The sequence below is a fragment of the Giraffa tippelskirchi genome, chromosome 11 (genome assembly GCF_054371585.1).
Source record: "Giraffa tippelskirchi isolate mGirTip1 chromosome 11, T2T-mGirTip1v1.2.pri, whole genome shotgun sequence".
Classification (NCBI taxonomy): domain Eukaryota; kingdom Metazoa; phylum Chordata; class Mammalia; order Artiodactyla; family Giraffidae; genus Giraffa; species Giraffa tippelskirchi.
The window spans coordinates 98886678-98908528 of record NC_137285.1 but is presented as its reverse complement, the minus strand read 5'-3'; the positions used below and the strand labels follow the sequence as shown (position 1 = coordinate 98908528).

At 43.2% G+C, this 21851-nt stretch overlaps 1 protein-coding gene across 40 annotated transcripts in view; it reads right to left on the bottom strand.

Moving 5' to 3' along the window:
* Window positions 1-21643, bottom strand: part of TTC12 (tetratricopeptide repeat domain 12) — a 50239-nt gene extending 28596 nt beyond the window's left edge. For 2 of the 40 annotated variants that reach the window (XM_081545178.1, XM_081545189.1), the window contains exons 1-7: window positions 21580-21643; window positions 19876-19953; window positions 9923-10086; window positions 9363-9384; window positions 8655-8732; window positions 7395-7516; window positions 3060-3119 (exon numbers count right to left, since the gene is read on the bottom strand). In XM_081545178.1, coding sequence (XP_081401304.1) covers window positions 3060-3119; window positions 7395-7516; window positions 8655-8732; window positions 9363-9384; window positions 9923-10069 — 429 coding nt within the window. In that variant the 5' untranslated portion in view covers window positions 10070-10086; window positions 19876-19953; window positions 21580-21643. Of the gene's footprint in view, window positions 1-3059; window positions 3120-7394; window positions 7547-8654; window positions 8733-9362; window positions 9385-9906; window positions 10087-19875; window positions 19954-20307 lie in introns of all 40 variants that reach the window. The other 38 variants (XM_081545169.1, XM_081545176.1, XM_081545177.1 and 35 more) reach the window with 32 other exon arrangements.
* Between the last annotated feature and the right edge of the window lie 208 nt (window positions 21644-21851).

The following is a 21851-nucleotide window of genomic DNA, read 5'->3' as shown; positions in this document are numbered from 1 at the left end:
AAACTGCAGGAAGGAGAAACGCAGGGAGCTGCGGGGTGAACCCTGCAGAACTCACACAGGATGGAACTAAGGAAGCACGAAGAGAGCCGTCAAAGGGAAAGGAAGCTCACAGAAGCCGTCTGCTCAGAGCGCCTTCACTGGCAGGCATCAGGGTTGCAACAGGAAAAGGGAGCCCCGCTGTGCCCTCCTGACGCGGTGTATCGTGGCCATGCCTCCGCACACACCAACACCCTGGGCCCACTCACGCGTTTTCTCACTAATAGGCCCTTTCTCCTTTGATGAGGTATCAACTCTCACCAGGACTCTCTCAGGCAAACCCCAGGCCCCCTTAAAAGGAATTCTGCCTTCAGAGGAAGATGTCTTTTATTGTGAAGGAAGAGTTCTGCCAAGAGAGAAATGATTCTGATCCTAATTGAAACCCGCTTCACTGTCTTATCTTCCCTGACAAGGAACATGGGCCTTGAAATATCATCACATGGGCTTGTCGCTGCCAATGCACAGGTGTCAAAAATACTAAATTGGCATGAAAGTACTAATACTATTAATAATGGAGTGCCACTGACATTCACTACTGATATTTTAAAATGTGAAACTTTTTGATTCACAGCTTCCATGTAGAGCCAACCATCGTTAGTTTTTAGATCTCCTTATGCATTTTTTTCCCCAGCCCTCCAAGTGTTCGCCCAGTCCTCTGCAACAGGGAGCCTCGCTGGGCTCTTATCAAGGTTGGCTGCTGGGTATCAGCTGTGCTGGGCCAGCTTTGCTTCGGTCTCAGCGTTCATCACATCGTGCTTCAGTTAACGTTTGGGAACAGGCCAGCGTGTCGTGCTGAATCACCGTGAGGCTGTGATTAACTCTTTGGTCCTTTTCAGATCAGAAAAGATACTCATGAGAAGCCCCACGAGATCTTGTTTCTGCCACGTGAGAGCCACACCCAGGGATAGCGGGGTGTCCAGTTTCCGTGGAGAGCTGTTTACAGTCAACGGCTCAGGGCACCAGCCAACATGGGCTATGTGATCCCGTGCAGTTTACTTACTTAATCTCGGAGGTTCAACTTCCTTGTTAGAAAGATAACTGTGGTGTTGACCACAGAAGGCTATGAGGCTCCAAAGAGATAGCTCACAGACAGCGAGCAGAAACATAGCTTTTGCTCCTATTGCTAAAACAACAGAGGAAAATCTCCTTGCTTCTCTCTTCTCTCACAGATGATAGTAGAAAAAAAGAAATCACGATCATATCAAGTGACAAAACAGGCTAGTAGATCTCCGCTGGAGCCACGAAGAACCATGAAGGCACCAGCTTTGGGCAGTTCTCATCACTTAAAGGCTGTCACGAGGCAGTGGGACAAGGTGTTCCCTGCACCATATCTTCTAGGGGGTAAAGAGATCAAGCACTCTAGTTGTCTGTTTTGGAGAGACCCTCGTGTTTTAGAAACTGTTATTAGTAAAGGTGAGTTTCAGATTCCTTGCTTACCTTCTCAATAGAAAGTAAGGAAGTAGGTGAGGGCAACATGCTGCTGTGGAGAGGGGCTCTTGGCTGGGCCACGCCCGCTCACTAAGCTGGGTTAGGCTGGACTGGGGAAACTAAGCCCAGGATAAACCTGACACATTTTCCTGGCACTTCAACTTTACTTGACTTTAAGTTATTCAAAATAATACGGTTATATATTAAAGCAAATAGATACATTTAATTGTGTGCAACGCAAAATTTGCAAGGATTTCCAACATATAGTGAAGTCGCTCAGTCGTGTCTGACTCTTTGCAACCCCATGGATTGTAGCCTGCTAGGCTCCTCCGTCCATGGGATTCTCCAGGCAAGAATACTGGAGTGGGTTGCCATTTCCTTCTCCAGGGGATCTTCCCAACACAGGGATCAAACCCGGGTCTCCCGCACTGAAGGTAGACTCTTTACCGTCTGAGCCACCAGGGGCTCCTAGAAATAATTTGTATCCGAGAAGAAATTTCATGCTCTCTGCTTTTAGACCCTCCAGGGGCTCATGTTCCTTCTGTTAGCACATTGGCAAGGAAGGTTGAGAGGAATTGGTTTTGATTATTTAGTTAAAGCCCCCTGTCACAGAGTACGGAGAAGGCAATGGCAACCCACTCCGGTACTCTTGCCTGGAAAATCCCCTGGACGGAGGAGCCTGGTAGGCTGTAGTCCACAGGGTCGCGAAGAGTCAGACACGACTGAGCGGCTTCACTTTCACTTTTCACTTTCATGCATTGGAGAAGGAAATGGCAATCCACTCCAGTGTTCTTGCCTGGAGAATCCCAGGGACGGTGGAGCCTGGTGGGCTGCGGTCTATGGGGTCGCACAGAGTCGGACACGACTGAAGCGACTTAGCAGCAGCAGTGACAGAGTAACTTGGGGGAATGTGGATTAAGGGTTATTTAAATATTTAGTCATCTGAAATAATGTTCCAAAGAAGTGATCATGACATTTCTCTTTTAAAAACCCTTCTAATATTTCCACCAACAGTCCTTCCTTCTCTCTACCTTTGCTTATCTATTTTGGCAGAAATACCATTCACAGTATTATGCTATCTGCCTGAGGCCTGATTAGCATCCAGGCGGAACAACAGAAAATCTTTCTTCTGATTATTTCTCTGCAAAGAGGGGTGCTATGATACATTTCCAAATTATCAGAGCTGGAGGGAAAAAGGATAAACTGATGAGGAAGAATGACAACATGGCAGAAACAAGCCCTCCGAGTTGGCTCTAGAAAGCGCAAGACGTTATCTCCACTATCACAAGGAGCAAAGCATCTGCTAACACAATAGTAAAGGGTGAGCCATTGTGATAAAACCCTGAGAAGCCAATGTTAACAACAGTTCTCTAGAGTACTTCCTGCGGGTGAGGCACCACAGGTGTTATCATAACCCTCACAACAATTCTATTCTCTCCCATTTTACAGATGAGGAAACTGAGGCTCTGACTGCAGCGTCTACAGCATTTCCCACTGTGATACACCACAGGTCCTCTCTATTCACTTCAGGACTGAGACACCCGGCCTTGAGCAATACCACCTCCATCATGTGGAAGAGGAAACAATCTTCTTACCTTCAGAGCCCAGTCACAATCCACCAGTGCCTTCCGGTAGTCCCCAAGTTTGATATAAGCCTGTAAAGACACAAACAGCTGCTATTCACACACAGCTCCGCAGCCAGCAGTCTTCAGTCAATGCAGAAAGAGCAGTTGGGCAGGAGAGTGGTGAGAAGTATTAATAACTGGTCCCTGCCTGCATCAATCAGGGTCCCAGCAGGAAACAGATGGCACTTATACTGGGTAACCGGGGAGTTTAATGAAGGGACTATTTACAGGGTGAGTGCAGGGCAGACGGAGACCAGCAGTGGACAGCCAGCACCACTGCTGGAACTGAAGGGGCAGAAGGAGGAGTAACAGACAAACGGAAGAGGGCTGCTTTGTGAAGGATGCTTCGTAAGAGGAGCTGAGGCCTTTAGTAGATCGGAAGCTGGAGGAGAAGGCCCCAGTTCACTTTCCTCCTTCCTTCTGATCTCATTGGCCAAATGGAAGTTAGAAAGCTGGGAAGCCAAGAGGCCAGTCCACAGAGGTCCGTCCCCCAGGGAACAGAAGGATCTGAAGGGGTAAACAAAAAATACCCAGCACACTAAACACCCCTCCAAAGGAAAAGCCAGTTCCTGGAGCCTACCCTGCTGTGAATGTTCCAGAAGGAAACCAAATGAGAAAGGGGATCAAAAAGACAGATAATAACAAGTATTGGTGAGAATGCAGGAAATCAGAGCACTCATACACTGCTGGTGGGAACTGCAGTGATTTTGGAAGACAGTCTAACATTTCCTCAAAAGGTAAAACACAGAGGTGCCATATGATACAGCAATTTCACTCCTGGGTATATAGCCAAAGGGAGTATACGTATATGTTCATGCAAAAAGTTGCATGCCAATGTTCAGAGCAGCATTACTTATAATAGCCAGAAAGCAGAAATAACTCATATGTCCATCAACTTATGAATGGGTAAATAAAATGTAGTAGATTCACACAATAAAATATTATTTGGCAATAAATAGGAATAGAGTACTGATGCATACTACAACATGGATGCACCTTGAAAACACTGTTGAATGGAAGAAGCCAGACACATAAGGATAGATACTGTATGATGTTATTTGCATGAAAAGCCCGGAACAGTCAGGTGCATAGAGGTGTATAGAGACAGAAAGTAGATTAGTGGTGACCTAGGGCTGGGCTAGGGGAGGACAAGAGGATTGAGGAGCTTAAAGAATATGGGAGTTCTTTTGGGGATGATGAAAATGTTCTAAAATTGGTTGTGGTGAGGGTTGCATAACCCTGTGAATAGAAACCACTGAATTGTACATTTTCAATAGGGGAATTATTGGTTATAGCAACTGTACCTCAATAAAGCTGTTACCAAAATATGATCAAGAAAAAGTTTTGCTTCTTTCCTGCTGAGTGCAGCAAGAAGGAGGAGTTTATACAGGAAATGAGCTCATGCAGGAAATGAGCTGACATATAAGAGTCAGACCATCACCAGGAGCCCTTGGTTTCAAATGCCTTGGAGTTCTCTTCTGGGATCCCCTAGAATTGGGGAAAATCTTGAAAAGCAAGCATTAACTCAGAATTCTGTGATTCACTCAAACTGAACTGACTTAAGAATTTAGATCATTTACAGTTTCAATGAACTGTGGCATATAAACAAGTGAAAGTCTGCACCAAGGCTGTTATACCCTCTGTATTAATTACTAGATATGAAAGATGCTTAATAAATTCTTGTCAAGTTGCACAAAGTAGACTTTAAGTGCTCTTCTTTTGGAAAGCTCCCTAAGAAGCAGCAGTGATCACCCTGTTGGAAGAAAGGAAAACCAGGCACCAGGGTCCCATTAGTCACCAATAATAGATCCGATAATACTCCATGGAGGTTTGCCCATGATCAAAACCGTTCCAGGGCACTGTGACATTCTGAACAATAAATCTGATGAGATATCTACATGGACAAGCCAATTATGAGTTAGTGTTATAATTCACGAGAAATCTAAGCAGTCAACCAAAGTGAGGGGGGAGCAGGCAACAGCAGGTTAATGGAATTTCTGCTGGGCAGCTCTTTGTACTGATAGAAAGGAAGCTGCTAGGCAGTGCTTTCATTAACAGGGGTTCAGTACTAATTGAAAATGATGACTCTTTGAGCTCTCTGTTCTGTATAAAGCACCATCCTTTCCTCTGGGTTTGAGGTTTCTTTTGGAAGTCAGAGGATGTGAGGAAGAAACTAGCATTCTTCTAGACAACTTTAGTCATGACTTCACGGCATTGTTATTCAGGATGCAGACTCTGTATAGGCTTCAACAATTTCTCTACATAGCCTTTCATTTTTCCTTCTTTTTCTTTTTTAAAGCTTGGACACAACACCCTCTAAATTTCCTGTTTGCTTTTGTTTTTCCACATTTTGAAAAGAACGACTTTTCCAAATGGCAATTAAACTCCTGATTTATCTAAATTACACCAGCAATCTATTGATCATAACATTAGCTCCGGGAGAAAAACAAAGCGATGAAAGGGTAGGTTTTCTCTCTAGCAAGCAGCGACACTCAATTCACAGGGTCCTTATTAAGTGTTTTCTAACACCGCATGCAAACAGGGAGGCATTTTAAAAATAGTCAATGGTTCAAATGGTTCCTAACACCAGGCAGCACATTTTGCATTTATTTGTCTCTGAACAAGCTTTCTCTTTGGGAAAAGAGGAAGGAATTGCCTCCCCAAAGCTTTTCATTGCATTTACCTATTTTTATCCACAGTCATTCTTAGTGTGGTTCTCCAGAACTAATCAAAGTACTGCTTAAACTTGAGTACAGTAAAAATGTACCTAATTTAGATGAATCAGGGTATAGACCATCTGAATTAGATATAAGTCTGCATTATATAACATTTTAAAGCAATTCAGTTATACAGCTTTCAAGTAACTTCAGAGTAACAAGACTGAATAAGCATCAGTAGGTAAATGGTTTGGAGACCAAATTTGTGATAAATAAAAAAGAACTATAATTATCATATTAATTGTTTGCATTTAGCTGTTTCTTTTGACATGTCAACAGAAACCTCACTCCCTCAAATGGACTTGCTGTGCCTCCACCAAGTGTTATATAACTTAATAAGGATTTATTGAGCATCAGTTATAAGCACAACATTGGGGAAAAGTATATGGCAGTTTTTACCCTCAAAAAGTGTATAATCGTGTGAGGGTGATAAAATGGACATGGCAAAAATCAACCTCTGGCCATTTTATTTACCGACTCTCTTCCTTATAACAACTTTTTCTCCACAAATGGGGGTAGGTAAATGACACCTCCACTCGAGACTGATTTATCCAAACTGCTGAACTAATGAGTTTATGTTGTGCTTGAATTTACTTATCATTAAATCATTGTCACTGCCCAGACTTTTCGGACTGCTGACGTCCTGTTTCTTGCACTCTTCCTCAACATACCACAGCAGGATATTCTTAATACTGAGTTACAAAATTGGAGCTGATGAGGATCCTCTCCTTGTCAATGACATGGCATCAAGTTCATCTCACTCAGATCCTGCTGACATACTCTGATCATCAGATAATCATGTCCACGAATCTGCCAATTTTTCAGGCCTGAGCAGGAGACAGCTCTCCCACACACAAATTTAAGCACTTTTCAAAGATAAGGTCACAGGTGACATTTCTGTTTCAACTGAAAACTATTCATCTCGTCCCTTCATTAAGGAGTAGATGATAAACATCGAGGTAATAATTTTTATCTGGTGTTCCAGAAATCTGAGCTTATCTGTGATATTAAATGGAAGTATCAGGGGTTTTACAAACTCAAAATTTCTGAGAAATTGGCTCAGGCCCATTAGCTCTAGTATGCCCAATCACATAATCTTGATCAAGGAGGGATTCATACAATGAGTAAGAAATTAACAAGAGAGTAACCCTTAGCAGCCTTAAACTGGCATCAAAAAAGAGGATGAACTAAGTCAGTGGTGGCAGAATTCCAAGGTCTCACAGGCTATCTCATTCCACTGGCTTTCTCAGCTATACATGAGGTAAAGTGCCTGGGGACCATCAGTGATGAGATGGGTGACTTTTACTATGGAGAGAGCCGAATATGTGTAGCTATTCCCAAGTCCTCCTTTAATGAGTCCAAGTTGGTAGCTTGAAACTGGGCCATAGTGAGAGTATTTACACCGTGGAAACTGGCAAATGCTCCATGCAAATCAGCCTCCACCCCCACGCCAACCAGAGCCGGCTGCTACGCATTTACCACCACACCACTGGAACCACCTAGCCTTCTCTTTCTCTGCTTTCACAAGGTTAATTAATGGCTACTGTTCCCTGGGGAAATCCCGTGGACACAACCTTGCCTCACTGACCTGAGCTCGGTTGGTGTACAGCACTTTCATGTCCTTCAGCTTCTCCAAACCCTCACTGTAGCACAGGATGGCCGTTTCATAATCACCTTTGACAAATGCTTCATTCCCCTTTTCCTTTAGGGCTGTGAGAATAGAAGTCATACAGGTGAGCTCTCCCCACACACTGGAGAATTCTTTCAAGCTTCACTGCCCTGATTTTCCAACTCTACTTTGAAGGTTCGAACGTCTATCCATCCAAAGGGGGCCTGTCACTTTCTTCTCTTTGCAGATCATTCTGGGTCGGTTTCTTTTATATCAATCCACCCCAACTCTTCTATGCAGCTTCTCAGAAAAAGTAAATGTTTCTGCCTCAAGGCTTGGAATACCCTAAGCTTGCCACAAAGAGCAAATCTACACATTCAGTGTCTAATTAAGAGATTCAAACGACTAAGTTTCTAGCAAATATGGAATCATTTGGATATGCAGCACATATAGCACTGAGTGGTATAAAGTAAATGCTGAAAGCATTCTTCTGTCATATGTAACCCCCCATCCCCTGACCACACATACACAACCCCAACTCTTTCTTTTCCTTTATTTCCCCTCTCCTTTCTTCCAGCTTGGGGCTTCCCTCATAGCTCAGTTGGTAAAGAATCTGCCTGCAATGCAGGAGACTCTGGTTTGATTCCTGGGTCAGGAAGATCCCCTGGAGAAGGGATAGGCTACCCACTCCAGTATTTTTGGGCTTCCCTTGTGGCTCAGCTGGTAAAGAATCCTCCTGCAATGCGGGAGACCTGGGTTTGATCCCTGGAGAAGGGAAAGGCTACCCACTCCACTATTCTGGCCTGGAGAATTCCATGGACTGTATAGTCCATGGGGTAGCAAAGAGTCGGACACGACTGAGCAACTTTGACTTTCTCCCAGCTTTGTTTGCTTGTTTCATTTTTCTTTCTCACATCTTCATCGGTGCCTCAGGCTAGAGTGGTACCTCACCCCCCCCCCCACTTTCCAAGCATCCTTTAGTGCTGCTACATTCAACGATATGCTTTATAAACAGGGCTGACTGTGGAGGCTATCTCAGGGCTGTGTCTGCCTCTCTGCCTGTTGCAGTAGAAATAGGAAACAGACAAGCTTCTGCTTGGCCAGGTCCCACTGCCTCAGGCGCATTCTGAACCCATCCCCTGGGAATCTTGACGTCCTCAAACAGCAGCATAGAGACTCCCCTGCTCTTTCCAGCAGAAATCATCCCTGCCATTAAAAAGTGAAAAGACTGACAATTACCATCTGCTAAGACTTTGTTTTCCCTTCTTCTTTTGGCACGTTCTTTAGCATCCTTCTCCAGAGATGCCAAGAAGGCTTCTGACAACAGAGTGATTTCAAATATTAAAAAAGAAAAATCCAAATACTATAATCAGTTCGTTAGCTCAAATTCAGAAAAAAGCCACTTTAGAGTTTTAGAACCACACGTTTCATGCATACACATGTAGGCACATGCACACATGTGCGTGCACGTACACACACACACACAGATTTTGGAGACAACTGAAATGACATTTTCTTAATTTGACATTAAATGGGAATCTGTGTGATGTATTATTATACATGATGACTAGTCTGTGCTTCAAATTTGAATTATGCCTTTGAAAAGAGTTTTTCTTTGAAGAGACAGACTTTTTTGGTTCCACTTAGCATAATGAGCTGCTGAGCTGAGCAACTGAGAAGCTCTCTGGATCCTGAGTAGCTAAGAGTAAATTGGATGAAACAGAATAACTGAATTCAGTGTACAAAAGATTGGCCAGGAGAACATAGGAAAAATCCTCTGAGCGCCATCCCCTCTGACCACTAGTAACAGAATTGGGTGGTCAGTAGGTTTTTGTTTATGGTTGTTTGTAAGCCCAGAGGCTATAATTTAAGGGTCTAGAAGCCACAATCAATAAACACTGACTTTAAATGAACAATACACATTGGGAAGAGAGATGCTGTCCTTACCTGTGTTTATTTCATCTGCATCCTGCAGGGCACAGGTTATCATAAAAACAAAGAAACAAATTTCAAAAACTACTCTCTTATTTATACATACACAAACCAAGAAGGCAAATAAATTTCAAGGGGGGAGTAGAGTCCTTTCCTTTAACCATAATACTTGAAGGTTCCAAATTCAGGGGGCTTGCTTTAAATCAGGAGATCTGATTATGAGCATAGTTGTTACGGGGCTAGTCTCCAGAAACCAGGGACCCCAGCTGTGGCTGCATGAATCGGAACTATGAGTTAGTAAGCTGTTACTTTAACAGCTTAAAAATGGCCCTAATCTCAGTGGGTGGAGGGGCCAAATTTTCATTAAAACTAACCAAAAGGATTGTTTAAGGATGACTCAGAAAGACCAAGAAAAATATATCAGAGTTTATACTTCCTTGTGAAAAATCTAGTGAATCTAAAGAGCAAGTCTATTTCGGCCTCACCAGGCAGGTGAGATTAAACCATTCCTTCCTCTGTTTCATGCAAACTTCCTTGCTGTCTACATAGATAACTCCACAATAAGGAAAGGGCACCTTCACGGGAGCTTGCGGGGGACTGATCATGGTCTTGTTCATGGTGGTCCTGCACTCGTCCTCTCCTTGGTCCCCCTCTGTAAACTGTAGTCTCTTTTCTGTCTCAAGGACCGCTTTCTCTCGTACGACTGGATCATCAGAATTCATCTCCTGAATTAAACTGGCTAGAGGAGAAATCAGAAGTGAATCAATCAAGCAAGGTCTTCAGAAAGACCTCACTCACTATCAATGATGGTGTACAACATTTCATGTGGAAGGACTTTCATTTTTTCCAGCTTTTCTGAGATACAACTGACACATGACATTGTGTAAGTGTAAGGTGTACCACGTGGTGATCTGATACAGGTATACAGTGAGAAATGATTCCCACACCAAGATGAGTTAACAGGTTCATATTTCAATTTTTTTGTGTGAGTGGTGAGAACATTTAAGATCTCCTCTCTTAGCAACTTTAAAGTGTACAGTATTGTTAACTATAATCACTATGCTGTTTATTAGACTCCCAAAACTTATTCACCTACTAGAGAGTTTGTGTAAATGCATGTATTTAAACATCTTCAATAATTTTTTTTTTATAAAATGTGCATTCTTTTGCAACTTAGTTGTTTTCTCTTAGTATGCTTTAGAGATTTGATCTTGATACATAGTTTCAGTTGATTCATTTTACTTATTCTACATAGGTGATTCATTCTCTTATTGATGGACCTCCAGGTGTTTTTAATATTTTTCTATAGCAAATAAATGCTGAACTGAATATATGTATATATTTCCCCATGCACATATGTGACATATTCTTTAGGCTACGGCTATATCAATGTTTATTCCTATAAGCTGTGTACAAGAGTTCCTATGCCTCCACATTCTTGTTAACACTTGTCATGCTTCTATGTTGTTCTCACTATAATGCATTTATCTCCTTAATGTTGTCATTTGCCTTTTCTTGAATGTGACTGGGATCCAGCATCTTTTTATTGGCTTATAGGCCATCTACATTTCCTTTTCTGTGAATTGCCTGCTCCTATTTTCTACTGGATTGTCTGTCTTTTTCTTCTTATGATTGTTTTAAATATTGTGGACTTTTATGTATATTTGTGAACATTTTCTACTTGGGTATGGTGTGTTTTTAATTTGTTTTTATGGAACCTTCCATTGAAGAGATTTTCTATGTTTATTTTCTATGTTTTCTACATTTCCCCTTATGATTTATGCCTTTGTGTATATTAAGTTTACAAATATATTCTTATGTGTCTTCTAAAAGTTTTAACATTTTTTTTTTCTTATTAAGGTATTTAATCCACCTGTAGCTGACTTGTTTTTTTTTGGTTGTGTGGATATGCAGGGCTCTTAGTTCCCCAACCAGGGATCAAACCTGTGTCCCCTGCAATGGAAGCATGGAGTCTTAACCACTGGACCACCAGGAAAGTCCCCTGGAGCTGACTTTGTGTAGGGCAGGAGCACCATTTGTTGAAGAGTTCCCGCTTTCTCACCGATGTACTGTTTCATCCCTGTTTCATGTTACATGTGTGAACCTGCTCTAGGGCTCTTCATTCTGTTCTACCGGATGGCCTGTCTTTTTCAGCACCAAAACTTCCATGCATAGTTACTACAGCTTTATAACAAAACAAAAGAAGAGAAGCGAAAACCAAAGGGGAAAAGGAAAGATATTCTCATCTGAATGCAGAGTTCCAAAGAATAGCAAGGAGAGATAAGAAAGCCTTCGTCAGCGATCAACGCAAAGAAATAGAGGAAAACAACAGAATGGGAAAGACTAGAGATCTCTTCAAGAAAATTAGAGATACCAAGGGAACATTTCATGCAAAGATAAAGGACAGAAATGGTAGGGACCTAACAGAAGCAGAAGATATTAAGAAGAGTTGGCAAGAATACCCAGAAGAACTGTACAAAAAAGATCTTCATGACCCAGATAATCACGATGATGTGATCACTCACCTAGAGCCAGACATCCTGGAATGTGAAGTCCAGTGGGCCTTAGGAAGCATCACTCTGAACAAAGCTAGTGGAGGTGATGGAATTCCAGTTGAGCTATTTCAAATCCTGAAAGATGATGCTGTGAAAGTGCTGCACTTGATATACCAGAAAATTTGGAAAACTCAGCAGTGGCCACAGGACTGGAAAAGGTCAGTTTTCATTCCAATCCCAAAGAAAGGCAATGCCAAAGAATGCTCAAACTACCGCACAATTGCACTCATCTCACACGCTAGTAAAGTAATGCTCAAAATTCTCCAAGCCAGGCTTCAGTAATTCAAGAACTGTGAACTTCCAGATGTTCAAGCTGGTTTTAGAAAAGGTAGAGGAACCAGAGATAAAATTGCCAACATCCGCTGGATCATCGAAAAAGAGTTCCAGAAGAAACATCTATATCTGCTTTATTGACTATGCCAAAGCCTTTGACTGTGTGAATCACAATAAACCATGGAAAATTCTGAAAGAAATGGGAATACCAGACCACCTGATCTGCCTCTTGAGAAACCTGTATGTAGATCAGGAAGCAACAGTTAGAACTGGACATGGAACAACAGACTGGTTCCAAATAGGAAAAGGAGTACGTCAAGGCTGTATATTGTCACCCTGCTTATTTAACTTACATGCAGAGTACATCATGAGAAACGCTGGGCTGGAGGAAGCACAAGCTGGAATCAAAATTGCTGGGAGAAATATCAATAACCTCAGATATGCAGATGACATCATCCTTATGGCAGAAAGTAAAGAAGAACTAAAGAGCCTCTTGATGAAAGTGAGAGAGGAGAGTGAAAAAGTTGGCTTAAAGCTCAACATTCAGAAAACTAAGATCATGGCATCTGGTCCCATCACTTCATGGGAAATAGATGGGGATACGGTGGAAACAGTGACAGACTTTATTTTTCTGGGCTCCAAAATCACTGGAGATGGTGACTGCAGCCATGAAATTAAAAGACGCTTACTCCTTGGAAGGAAAGTTATGACCAACCTAGATAGCATATTTAAAAGCAGAGACATTACTTTGCCAACAAAGGTCTGTCTAGTCAAGGCTATGGTTTTTCCAGTAGTCACATATGGATGTGAGAGTTGGACTATAAAGAAAGCTGAGTGCCAAAGAATTGATGCTTTTGAACTGTGGTGTTGGAGAAGACTCTTTAGAGTCCCTTGGACTGCAAGGAGATCCAACCAGTCCATCCTAGGGGAGATCAGTCCTGGGTGTTCATTGGAAGGACTGATGTTGAAGCTGAAACTCCAATACTTTGGCCATCTCATGCGAAGAGCTGACTCACTGGAAAAGACCCTAATGCTGGAAAGGATTGGGGGCAGGAGGAGAAGGGGATGACAGAGGATGAGATGGCTGGATGGCATCACCGACTCGATGGGCATGGGTTTGGGTAGACTCTGGGAGTTGGTGATGGACAGGGAGGCCTGGCGTGCTGTGATTCATAGGGTCACAAAGAGTCAGACACGACTGAGTGACTGAACTGAACTGAACTATAACAGAACTTGAGCATCTAGTAGGGGGATCCCACCTTCTTATGTTTCTGCAAAATTTTCTGCATTATTCGTGGCCCTTTGCTCTTTCATGTGAACTCTGGAATCAGCTTGTTGAATTCTAAATGAAACATTTTGGGGATTTTGATCTATCCCAGGTGGCACTAGTAGTAGCACTGTTAGTCGCTCAGTCGTGTCCAACTGTGACCCCATGGACTGTAGCCCACCAGGCTCCTCTGTCCATGGGATTCTCCAGGCAAGGATACTGGAGTGGGTAGCCATTCCCTTCACCAGGGGATCTTCCCAACCAAGGGATCAAATCCGAGTCTCCTGCACTGTAGGCACATTCTTTACCACCTGAGCCACCACAGAAGCCCCCTATCTCCTAGAGGCGAGAATATTTTATTTACAATACCAAAATAAATCCATCAAAATATATGCAAGACCTTTATGGAGAAAATTATAAAATTTAATCAAAAGAGCTCCCGGCGGTCAAAACTGAAACAATTTGAGCAAGAAAACAAACATGGTAGTATTGTATTAAATATCCATGAGTCTATATGGAGATTTACCTTACATATTTACTTACTTATTTATTATTCATTATTTGTTTACATTCATATAGAAAAATTTAATTTCAATTAAATTTTATAATTTTCTCCATAAGAAATTTATTTCTTTATATATATTTAGAAAGATATATTTATAATTTTCTTTATATTTATATAATTTTCTCCATAAAAAAATACTGCATATATTTTGATGGCTTTGTTTTGGTATTGCTGATGAAGCATTGTGGGTATATAGCAAATATATAAGAATGCAACTGTATTTTATACATTAATCTTATATCTAAAAACCTTGCTCAATTTCCTTCTTTAATAATTTATTTACAGATATTCTTTAATTTTTCTCTGTAGACTCTCACATTGTCCAAAGATAATAAGAGTTTCATCCTTTCAAACTTCTCTACTTTTTATACATTTTCCTTGACTTATTTCTACAACAACCAGTAAAGTGCTAAATAAAAGCAATGATAGTATCTGATTCTTGTTCTGGACTTTTAAGAGAATCCTTATTTCACTACAAGTATGAAGGTCTGCATGAGGGTTTGCAGGGCTTTCCAAGTAGCACTAGTGGTAAAGAACCTGCCTCCCAATGGAGGAGATGTGGGTTTGATCCCTGGGCTGGGAAGATCCCTGGAAGAGGGCATGGCAATCCACTCCAGTATTCCCACCTGGAGAACATCAGGGACAGAGGAGCCTGGTGGGCTATGACCCATAGGGTTGCAAAGAGTCGGACACGACTGAAGTGACTTAGCGCGCAAGCACATGAGGGTTTGCAATGAGGTTTCAGTTAGTATTCTTTCAGGTTTCCTTCTAGTCTCGGTCGACATGAATTTTTATCATAAATGGGCTTTGAAGTCTAACAAATGTCTTATTTTAAATTTTTGTATCAGCTAAAATGATCTTATGGCTTTTCTCTTTTAAAATGTTAAAATTTAAAAGTACATTAATAAATTTTCTAGTATTCAACCATTCTTGCATTCTTTAGACAGACCAACTTGACCATGATAAATTATGTTTTAATTCATGACTGGATTTGGTTTTCTAGCACTGTAATTAAGATTCTAACTATATTTATAAATAATACTGCCCTACATTTTCTTCTAGTCCTACACATTTTTTATTTTGGTGTCTAGTTTCATATAATGATCAGGGGGTGTCCTCTGTTTTCTCTTCAATAACAATTTGTATAAGATGGGAATTATCAGCTTTTCAAATAGTTGGAGGGACTTGAAAGTTTGCAAATTTAGAAATTTTTACCTTCCTTGTGAATTTTTCCTTTTATAGTCTATGCTTTTAAGTCGATTTTGTCTGATAGTAATATTCAACATGTACTTTCCTTTGGATAGTATTTACAGCACAAATATTTTTTCATTTTTAAGGTTCAACTTTTCTGAGTCCTTAATTTTAATGTGTCTGTTTTATACAGCACAATAACTGATTTTAAAAAATACAATCTGACAATCTGTTTTAACTGGCGATTAGTCTATTTACTATTATTGATTCAGTGTTTAGACTAATTTTTACTATATTTCATGTCTTGCATTTACATTTTCTTCCCTTCTTCTCCTATCTTCATTGGAGTCACTGAGTTTCTTTAGTCCTTTTTTACCCTCTACAAGCTTAGATCTTATGCTTTGCTTTTCTATTCTTACAATGGAAACTCTTTCCATTTTAACAAACATGCTTAACAAATTAAAAGCTTGGTGTCTATCATGTTTTATCCAGCCTTTCTAGATGTGTTGTATTATGTGGGAGGGATTTTAGAGTCTCTCACCAGTAATATTACTGGAAATGGAAATCCCACTTACTCTTCTATCCACTACAGTTTGGTTTCTCCTGCTCCAAAGATTTCCCACCAAAGGTACAAATGATCTTCATGTTGTTACATTTAGTGATCATTCTTTAGTGCCTGTTTTGATCAAGCTCTCTGAAACATCTGACAAATGCTGCCCACTTCCTTCTCTATGAGACAATCTTTTTCCCTTTGCTTCCATAGCATGAACTTCACCCAAGTTTCCGCCTGCCTCTCCGGTCATTGCTTTTGGTCTCGTTTGCTTGCTCCTGCTCTTCCTCTCCTACATATCTTCTAAATCATGGCGATCCTCAAGGCTCTGCCCGAGCCCTCTTCCCTTTTTCTACAGCTTCCCAGGAATTTCTGCTCTTTCCCAAGGCTCTATGCGCCATGCAGATCCCAGTGCCTCCCAAGCTGAACTCCTCAGCTACTCGCTCTCGCCTAGGCTCAGACTCACAAAGCCACCTGCCTTCTGAACATCTTCACCGGGATGCCTTACTCATGGAACTTGACCTGCCCATCCTCTTTCTCCTAGAAGTGCTCTTCTTTCAAACACCCCTATCTCAGCAGGTGGCCCAACCATCCACCTGTCATTCAATCAAGATTCTCAGGCTCATTTGCAAGCTTTTGCTCTCTCTCTGTCCTCTTAGCCATCAACACTAAAGCTTGTCAAATAAGGTCTGAAATATCTCTTCAAACTCTACTTGTGTTCATTCCAGCCCCATTCTCTTCTCCCTGGAACACTGACAGCCTCCTGCTGGCTCTCAGCACCTGTCTGCCTCTCCCCTCTAGTCTATATCTACACCATGGCCAGAGTGACTTTTCTAAGATGTAAATCTGACCACATTTCCACTCCGAGTAAACCTTCTAAAATATTCCCATTGCTCTCAGGATGAACACAAATTCCTTATCGGGGCTTCCAAGGTCTTCCCTGATCTGGCCTCTCTGGACTCAGATGAGACCCTTCTCTCCTTGATCTCTTCTCTCCATACTCAATCTTCCAGTTTCTCAAAGGTATCACACTCTCTCTTAACTTTCAGCTTTCCTACCTACTTTCTCATTACAGTACTCCCCTATCTCTCCCCAATGGCCAACTCCTACTCACACTTCAGATTTGTGCTTAAATCTCATCCTTCAGGGAAGCCTCTATTTGTGGATTGAATTGTGCCCTTCTCCCACAATTCATATGTTGAAGTCTTAACTCCTGCACTGTGACTGTATTCGGAGATGGGGCTTTTAAAGAGGTCATGAAAGATAAACGTGGTCATAAGGGTGGAGCCTTAAACCATTTGGATTGGTGTCCATATAAGAAGAGGAAAAGACACCAGGAATGTGCACACACTGAGAAAAGACCATGTGAGGACACAGAAAAGGGTTGTCTGCAATCCAGGGAGAGAGGGCTCAGGAGAAACTAAACCTAACACCTTGCTCATGGACTTCTGACCTCCAGAACTGTGGCAAAAATTAATTTCTGTTGCTTAAGTCCCCCAGTCTGCGGTATCTCGTTAGAGCAGCCCAAATAGACTAATACGACTCCCTTAACTGAGTTAGATTCCTTAGCATGTTTAGCATGTTACAAATCTCTCTTTGTACTATACACCACAGTTGAAATTACTAGTTTAATACCTGTCTTTTCTCACTGGATTATAGGTATCAGGAAGGAAGATGATTCTTATTCACTGTTACTGCTCTTTCCAGGGTCTAGCAACACAGTATATAATGAGCACCCAAGAAATGAGTGTATAGAATCTATACACATGTGGCTATATACATTTAAATTATGTATAAATGAAATAGGGCATCCCAGGTGGCACAGTGGTAAAGAGAGTGGCCATGTAGGAGAGGCAAGAGATGAAGGTTTGACCCCTGGGGCTTCCCTGGTGGCTCAGAGGTAGAGAATACACCTGCCCAACAGGAGACACGGGTTCAATCCCTGGGTTAGGAAAATCCCCTGGAGAAGGAAATGGCAACCCACTCCAGTATTCTTGCCTGGAGAATCCCATGGACAGAGGAGCTTGTGGGCTACAGTCCATGGGGTCGCAAAAGAGTTGGACATGACTAAACAACAACTACAAATAAATGAAACAATAGGGGAATTCACTTCATCAGTAGCACTAGTCACATTTCAAACCCTCGATGGCCACCTGCGGCCATTAGTTACATCGTGCACACTGCAGATTATAGAACATATCTGTCATCACAGAAAGTTCTACATACAGTATTTATATAAATGATATGGGAATGAACTTGGGGTATGAATGAGTGTTAGCCAGATAAAGAAAGATGAAGAGGCAGAAAGCCAACAGGCAGAGCAGGAGCTTCAGGGGTGTGTGTGGGGAACAGAATAGTTTGTTGCTCAAGTGTGAGGTAAGGAGAGGCGAGATGCAAGGGTAAGGTCACGGGAGGACTTAGGTCCTGATGAGAGCTTGAAATTTATTGTGACTGCGGGAAGAATCCAAGCAGAGAAGTGTCTGGGTCAGATTTGCATTTTAGATACATTACTCTGTGGGGAGTGTGAGCCTAGAGGCAGGAAACCCAATCAGGGGGTTGTTGAAATAGTCTGGATTAGAGAAGCAGAACAAAGGGAAGTTGGGAGATGACAGAGCTGAAGAAAGCAAGCAAATCTGAGGGCTGATTAAATTCAGGGCTGGGAGGGGGGGTAGGCCATTATGACTTGTAAATTTAGGGGATGACAGTGCCACCAAGTGAGACTAGAATGAAGGGGAGGGTAGGAGAAGCAAGTTTTATTTGGGGGAAGGGGGACAGAGAGGAAAGAGATGATCAACCAAACTTTGGACACAGGAAGTTTCTGGTGTTTGAGGGACACATGGATGTGACAGTTGGCACAGAGGCTGAAGATCAAAAATGCAGCTGGTGGCAATTGAGATGTGGGGTCATCACCAAGGGTGGGAGCTAAAACCACATGCTTGGGATAAACCACTGGCAAAAAAAGCAGTGAGCAGTGGGCCAGGCCAGAACAACACGTGGGGGACGGGCAGAGGAGAGGCCCGTGACAAATGCAAAGAACATACCAAGGATGTATCATCTATGAAGCTGCCTGGACTATTTTAAAAATGATTTTATTCTTTGGACCCATACTCCTGTGAGAAGTGACAACTTCAATATATTTCTATCAGATAAGTTTTGCTTTATTGTTGGCTTTCTTGTTTCTACCCTCAAACGGTTCATGGGGTCGCAAAGAGTCAGACATGACCGAGCGCCTGAACGGACTGACCCGCAAACAAGCTCCCTGAAGTCTGAACAGGGACCGAGTGCTTCGGAATCTCCTGTATGTGGTCTATGCGATCAGCATGTCCTCTGAGAGCCCACCTATCTGAGCTGCAGAAGGGTCTTCCTGCCTAGAGGAATAGAGAAAGGGGTGTGGCAACCAGGAGCCGTCCATGTAATGTGATGGGCACTGAGGGAAGCCATTTGACTTTGCCTCTGCAGCTCAAAGGGCTTCCCAGGTGGCACAAGTGGTAAAGAACCTGCCTATGAATGCAGGAGACATAAGAGATGCGAGTTCAATCCCTGGGTTGGGAAGATCCCCTAGAGGAGGACATGGCAACCCACTCCAGTATTCTTGCCTGGAGAATCCCACAGACAGAGGAGTCTGGTGGGCTACACTCCACAGGGTCGCAGTCGGACATGACTGAAGTGACTTAACACACACGCACGCACTGCAGCTCAAAACCAGAAATGGCTCTCCCTCGAGACAAGACAGATTCCAGATCAATAAGGCTCCTGAGTGACCTCAAATGGAAGAGCTAGGCTCACTGGTGATGGGGAAATGGAAGCTCCTTTTGACCTGCTTCTACACAGAAGGGGAGAAAATACGGACAAGAGCTGTCAGCCTGAATTCCAATCAGAATATTAATAGCTTCACTGATACCAATTAACAGCCAGAAAATATTAGCCCCAGGCTCCAATATTACTTGTTTCTCGATACCCTCTTCTGTTTAATTTCAATGACATGTTTTTTCCTCAACAGTCATAAACCTGTCAGGCAACCCAGGAACTAACTTAGAGTAATTACCTCTCTTTAGTCACTCCACTTCCCTAAAGTAAAATTTAATTTGTATATGATTTTATGTGATTTGTATATGATTTACTGGCACTTAACTGATTTCATCCACATTTTTAAGAAACTTCTGCAAGTCTTCCTCTTGACAGTCAGCCATTGTGAACCAGAATCCCTGAGGGAGGCAGCATACACAATGGAAATTAATAATAATAAAATGCTAAACAGAATTCGTTAGGCTTATTAGTCTGCTAAAACCAAGAGCCAAGTGATTATTTTAAAGACAGATTTGTGTTTAGAAAAGTCATGAATAACAAGCAGGGTGATCTATTTCATTCTGACTCCTGGTAAGGCCAAGGGACACTCATTACATGTGGTGATATTGCCAGAAAGCTGCCAGCCTCCTCCAATGGGGAAACTGCTCTGCAAAATGTCCCTACAAAGCCCACATGGACTGCTGATAAGGGACCTGGTGTGCAGGAGACCAGGTGGAGCAGCTGACAAGCCGCCAGGGATAGAGGACACTAACCCTTGACTTTGATCTTGACAGGCTGGCCCAGCCAGAAGTTTGGACCTGACCTTGTGACAGGTAACCAGAAACAGGTAATCTGCATCTACATGTTCAAACTTGTTTAAAATATAAGCCTTGGGCTTGTTTCTGAGAAGTGAAGAGAAGCTACAAATTGACTGAGGGACTGGCACCTGACAGTCTAGCCTTATCTTCTTCTCTCCAGGTACTTTAGCTGGATCACCTCTCAGCTGTTTTTGAGTGAAAAGGCCTCATGCTGTAGCCAGTGGTTCCCAAAGGTCCACCCACAGATCATAAAAATCAAGCAAAAACTGATTTAGTACACAGATTCCTCAGCCTTAGCCCAGAGCCCCCCAGTAAGCTTGAGAGAGTACCCAGAAGTGTACAGTTTTAAGCACTCTCCAAGTAATTCTGATTTACAGTTAGGTTTAATAGTAGTCTTCGAAGCCACCTTTAACTGGAAATTCCAAATCTGCCAGGAACAAGCTGTGAGTTATTTCATCTCTTTTGAGATTCCACCAGTTATATAAGCTGTGCCACCTTAGCTAAAGTCACAACCTCTCTGAGCCTTACAGGCCTCATTGGTTCTAGCAAACAGGGCTATTTGCGGACTAAGTGTCAGGCACTCGCAATGATGACTGGTTACAGCGAGGCATCATTATCTGTAAATCAGGGCAGGGGACTTGGGGCTTAACTAACTGATCCATGGGCTTCTTTCCAGCTCTAACAATTTAGGCTCTCGTCGGAACTGAGGCCTAGTCAAGCGAGTTAACGTGCTGAAGGTTAGGAGGGGCAGAAGGCAGGCTCAGAACTACGGGGCAGGCACCAAGCCCTCGGCTCCCAGGGCGGGGTCTGAGGGCGCGCCCTGCCTAGCCAGCAAACCCACGACCGGAGGAGAAGGACAGGGCTGGTGATGCCCAAGAAGTTCTGCAGTGCGCGCTTCACCAGCTAGAAGCCTGCTGCTCGCCCGGAGCCTCAACGAGTGCAGGAGCCTCAATGAATGCAGGAGCCTCAATGAATGCAGGAGCCTCAATGAGTGCAGGGGCCCCAGACTCGCCCCGCCCACCCGGCGCAGAGGGGCGGGGCCGCGGCATCGTTGTCTAGCAACTGCTCCGTAGCGTCCACCCGCCCAGTGCCCGCCATGGGAGTCCTAGCCCACAGGTGATCCCGTCCCATCCGCTGGAGCCCAAACCAGTCTCCTCTGCTCAGTTCTGACGGAGAGATGAGGACCAGACTGGACGTGGGCAGGCTAGGCCACCCCGCTGCAGTTACCTGACGCGCGCCCAGGTCCGGACAGGAAATGGCGCCTGAGGGCGGGCGGTGACCGACTCGGACCGGGGAGGGGCGGGGCCGAGGGCGGGCGTGGCCAGAGCTCCGACGCCCCGCCCCGCCCCCGCGCTCTGGTTGGGGAGCGCGCGGCCAAGTTCAGGGCCAGCTCGGGCTAGGGATCTCTGATAGGCACCGAGGAAAGGGGGAGGGGGTTGGCACAAAAGCCCAAGTGACCTGCGCTGATGCCTAAATGAGCGTCAGGTTTTCGCCTCTTT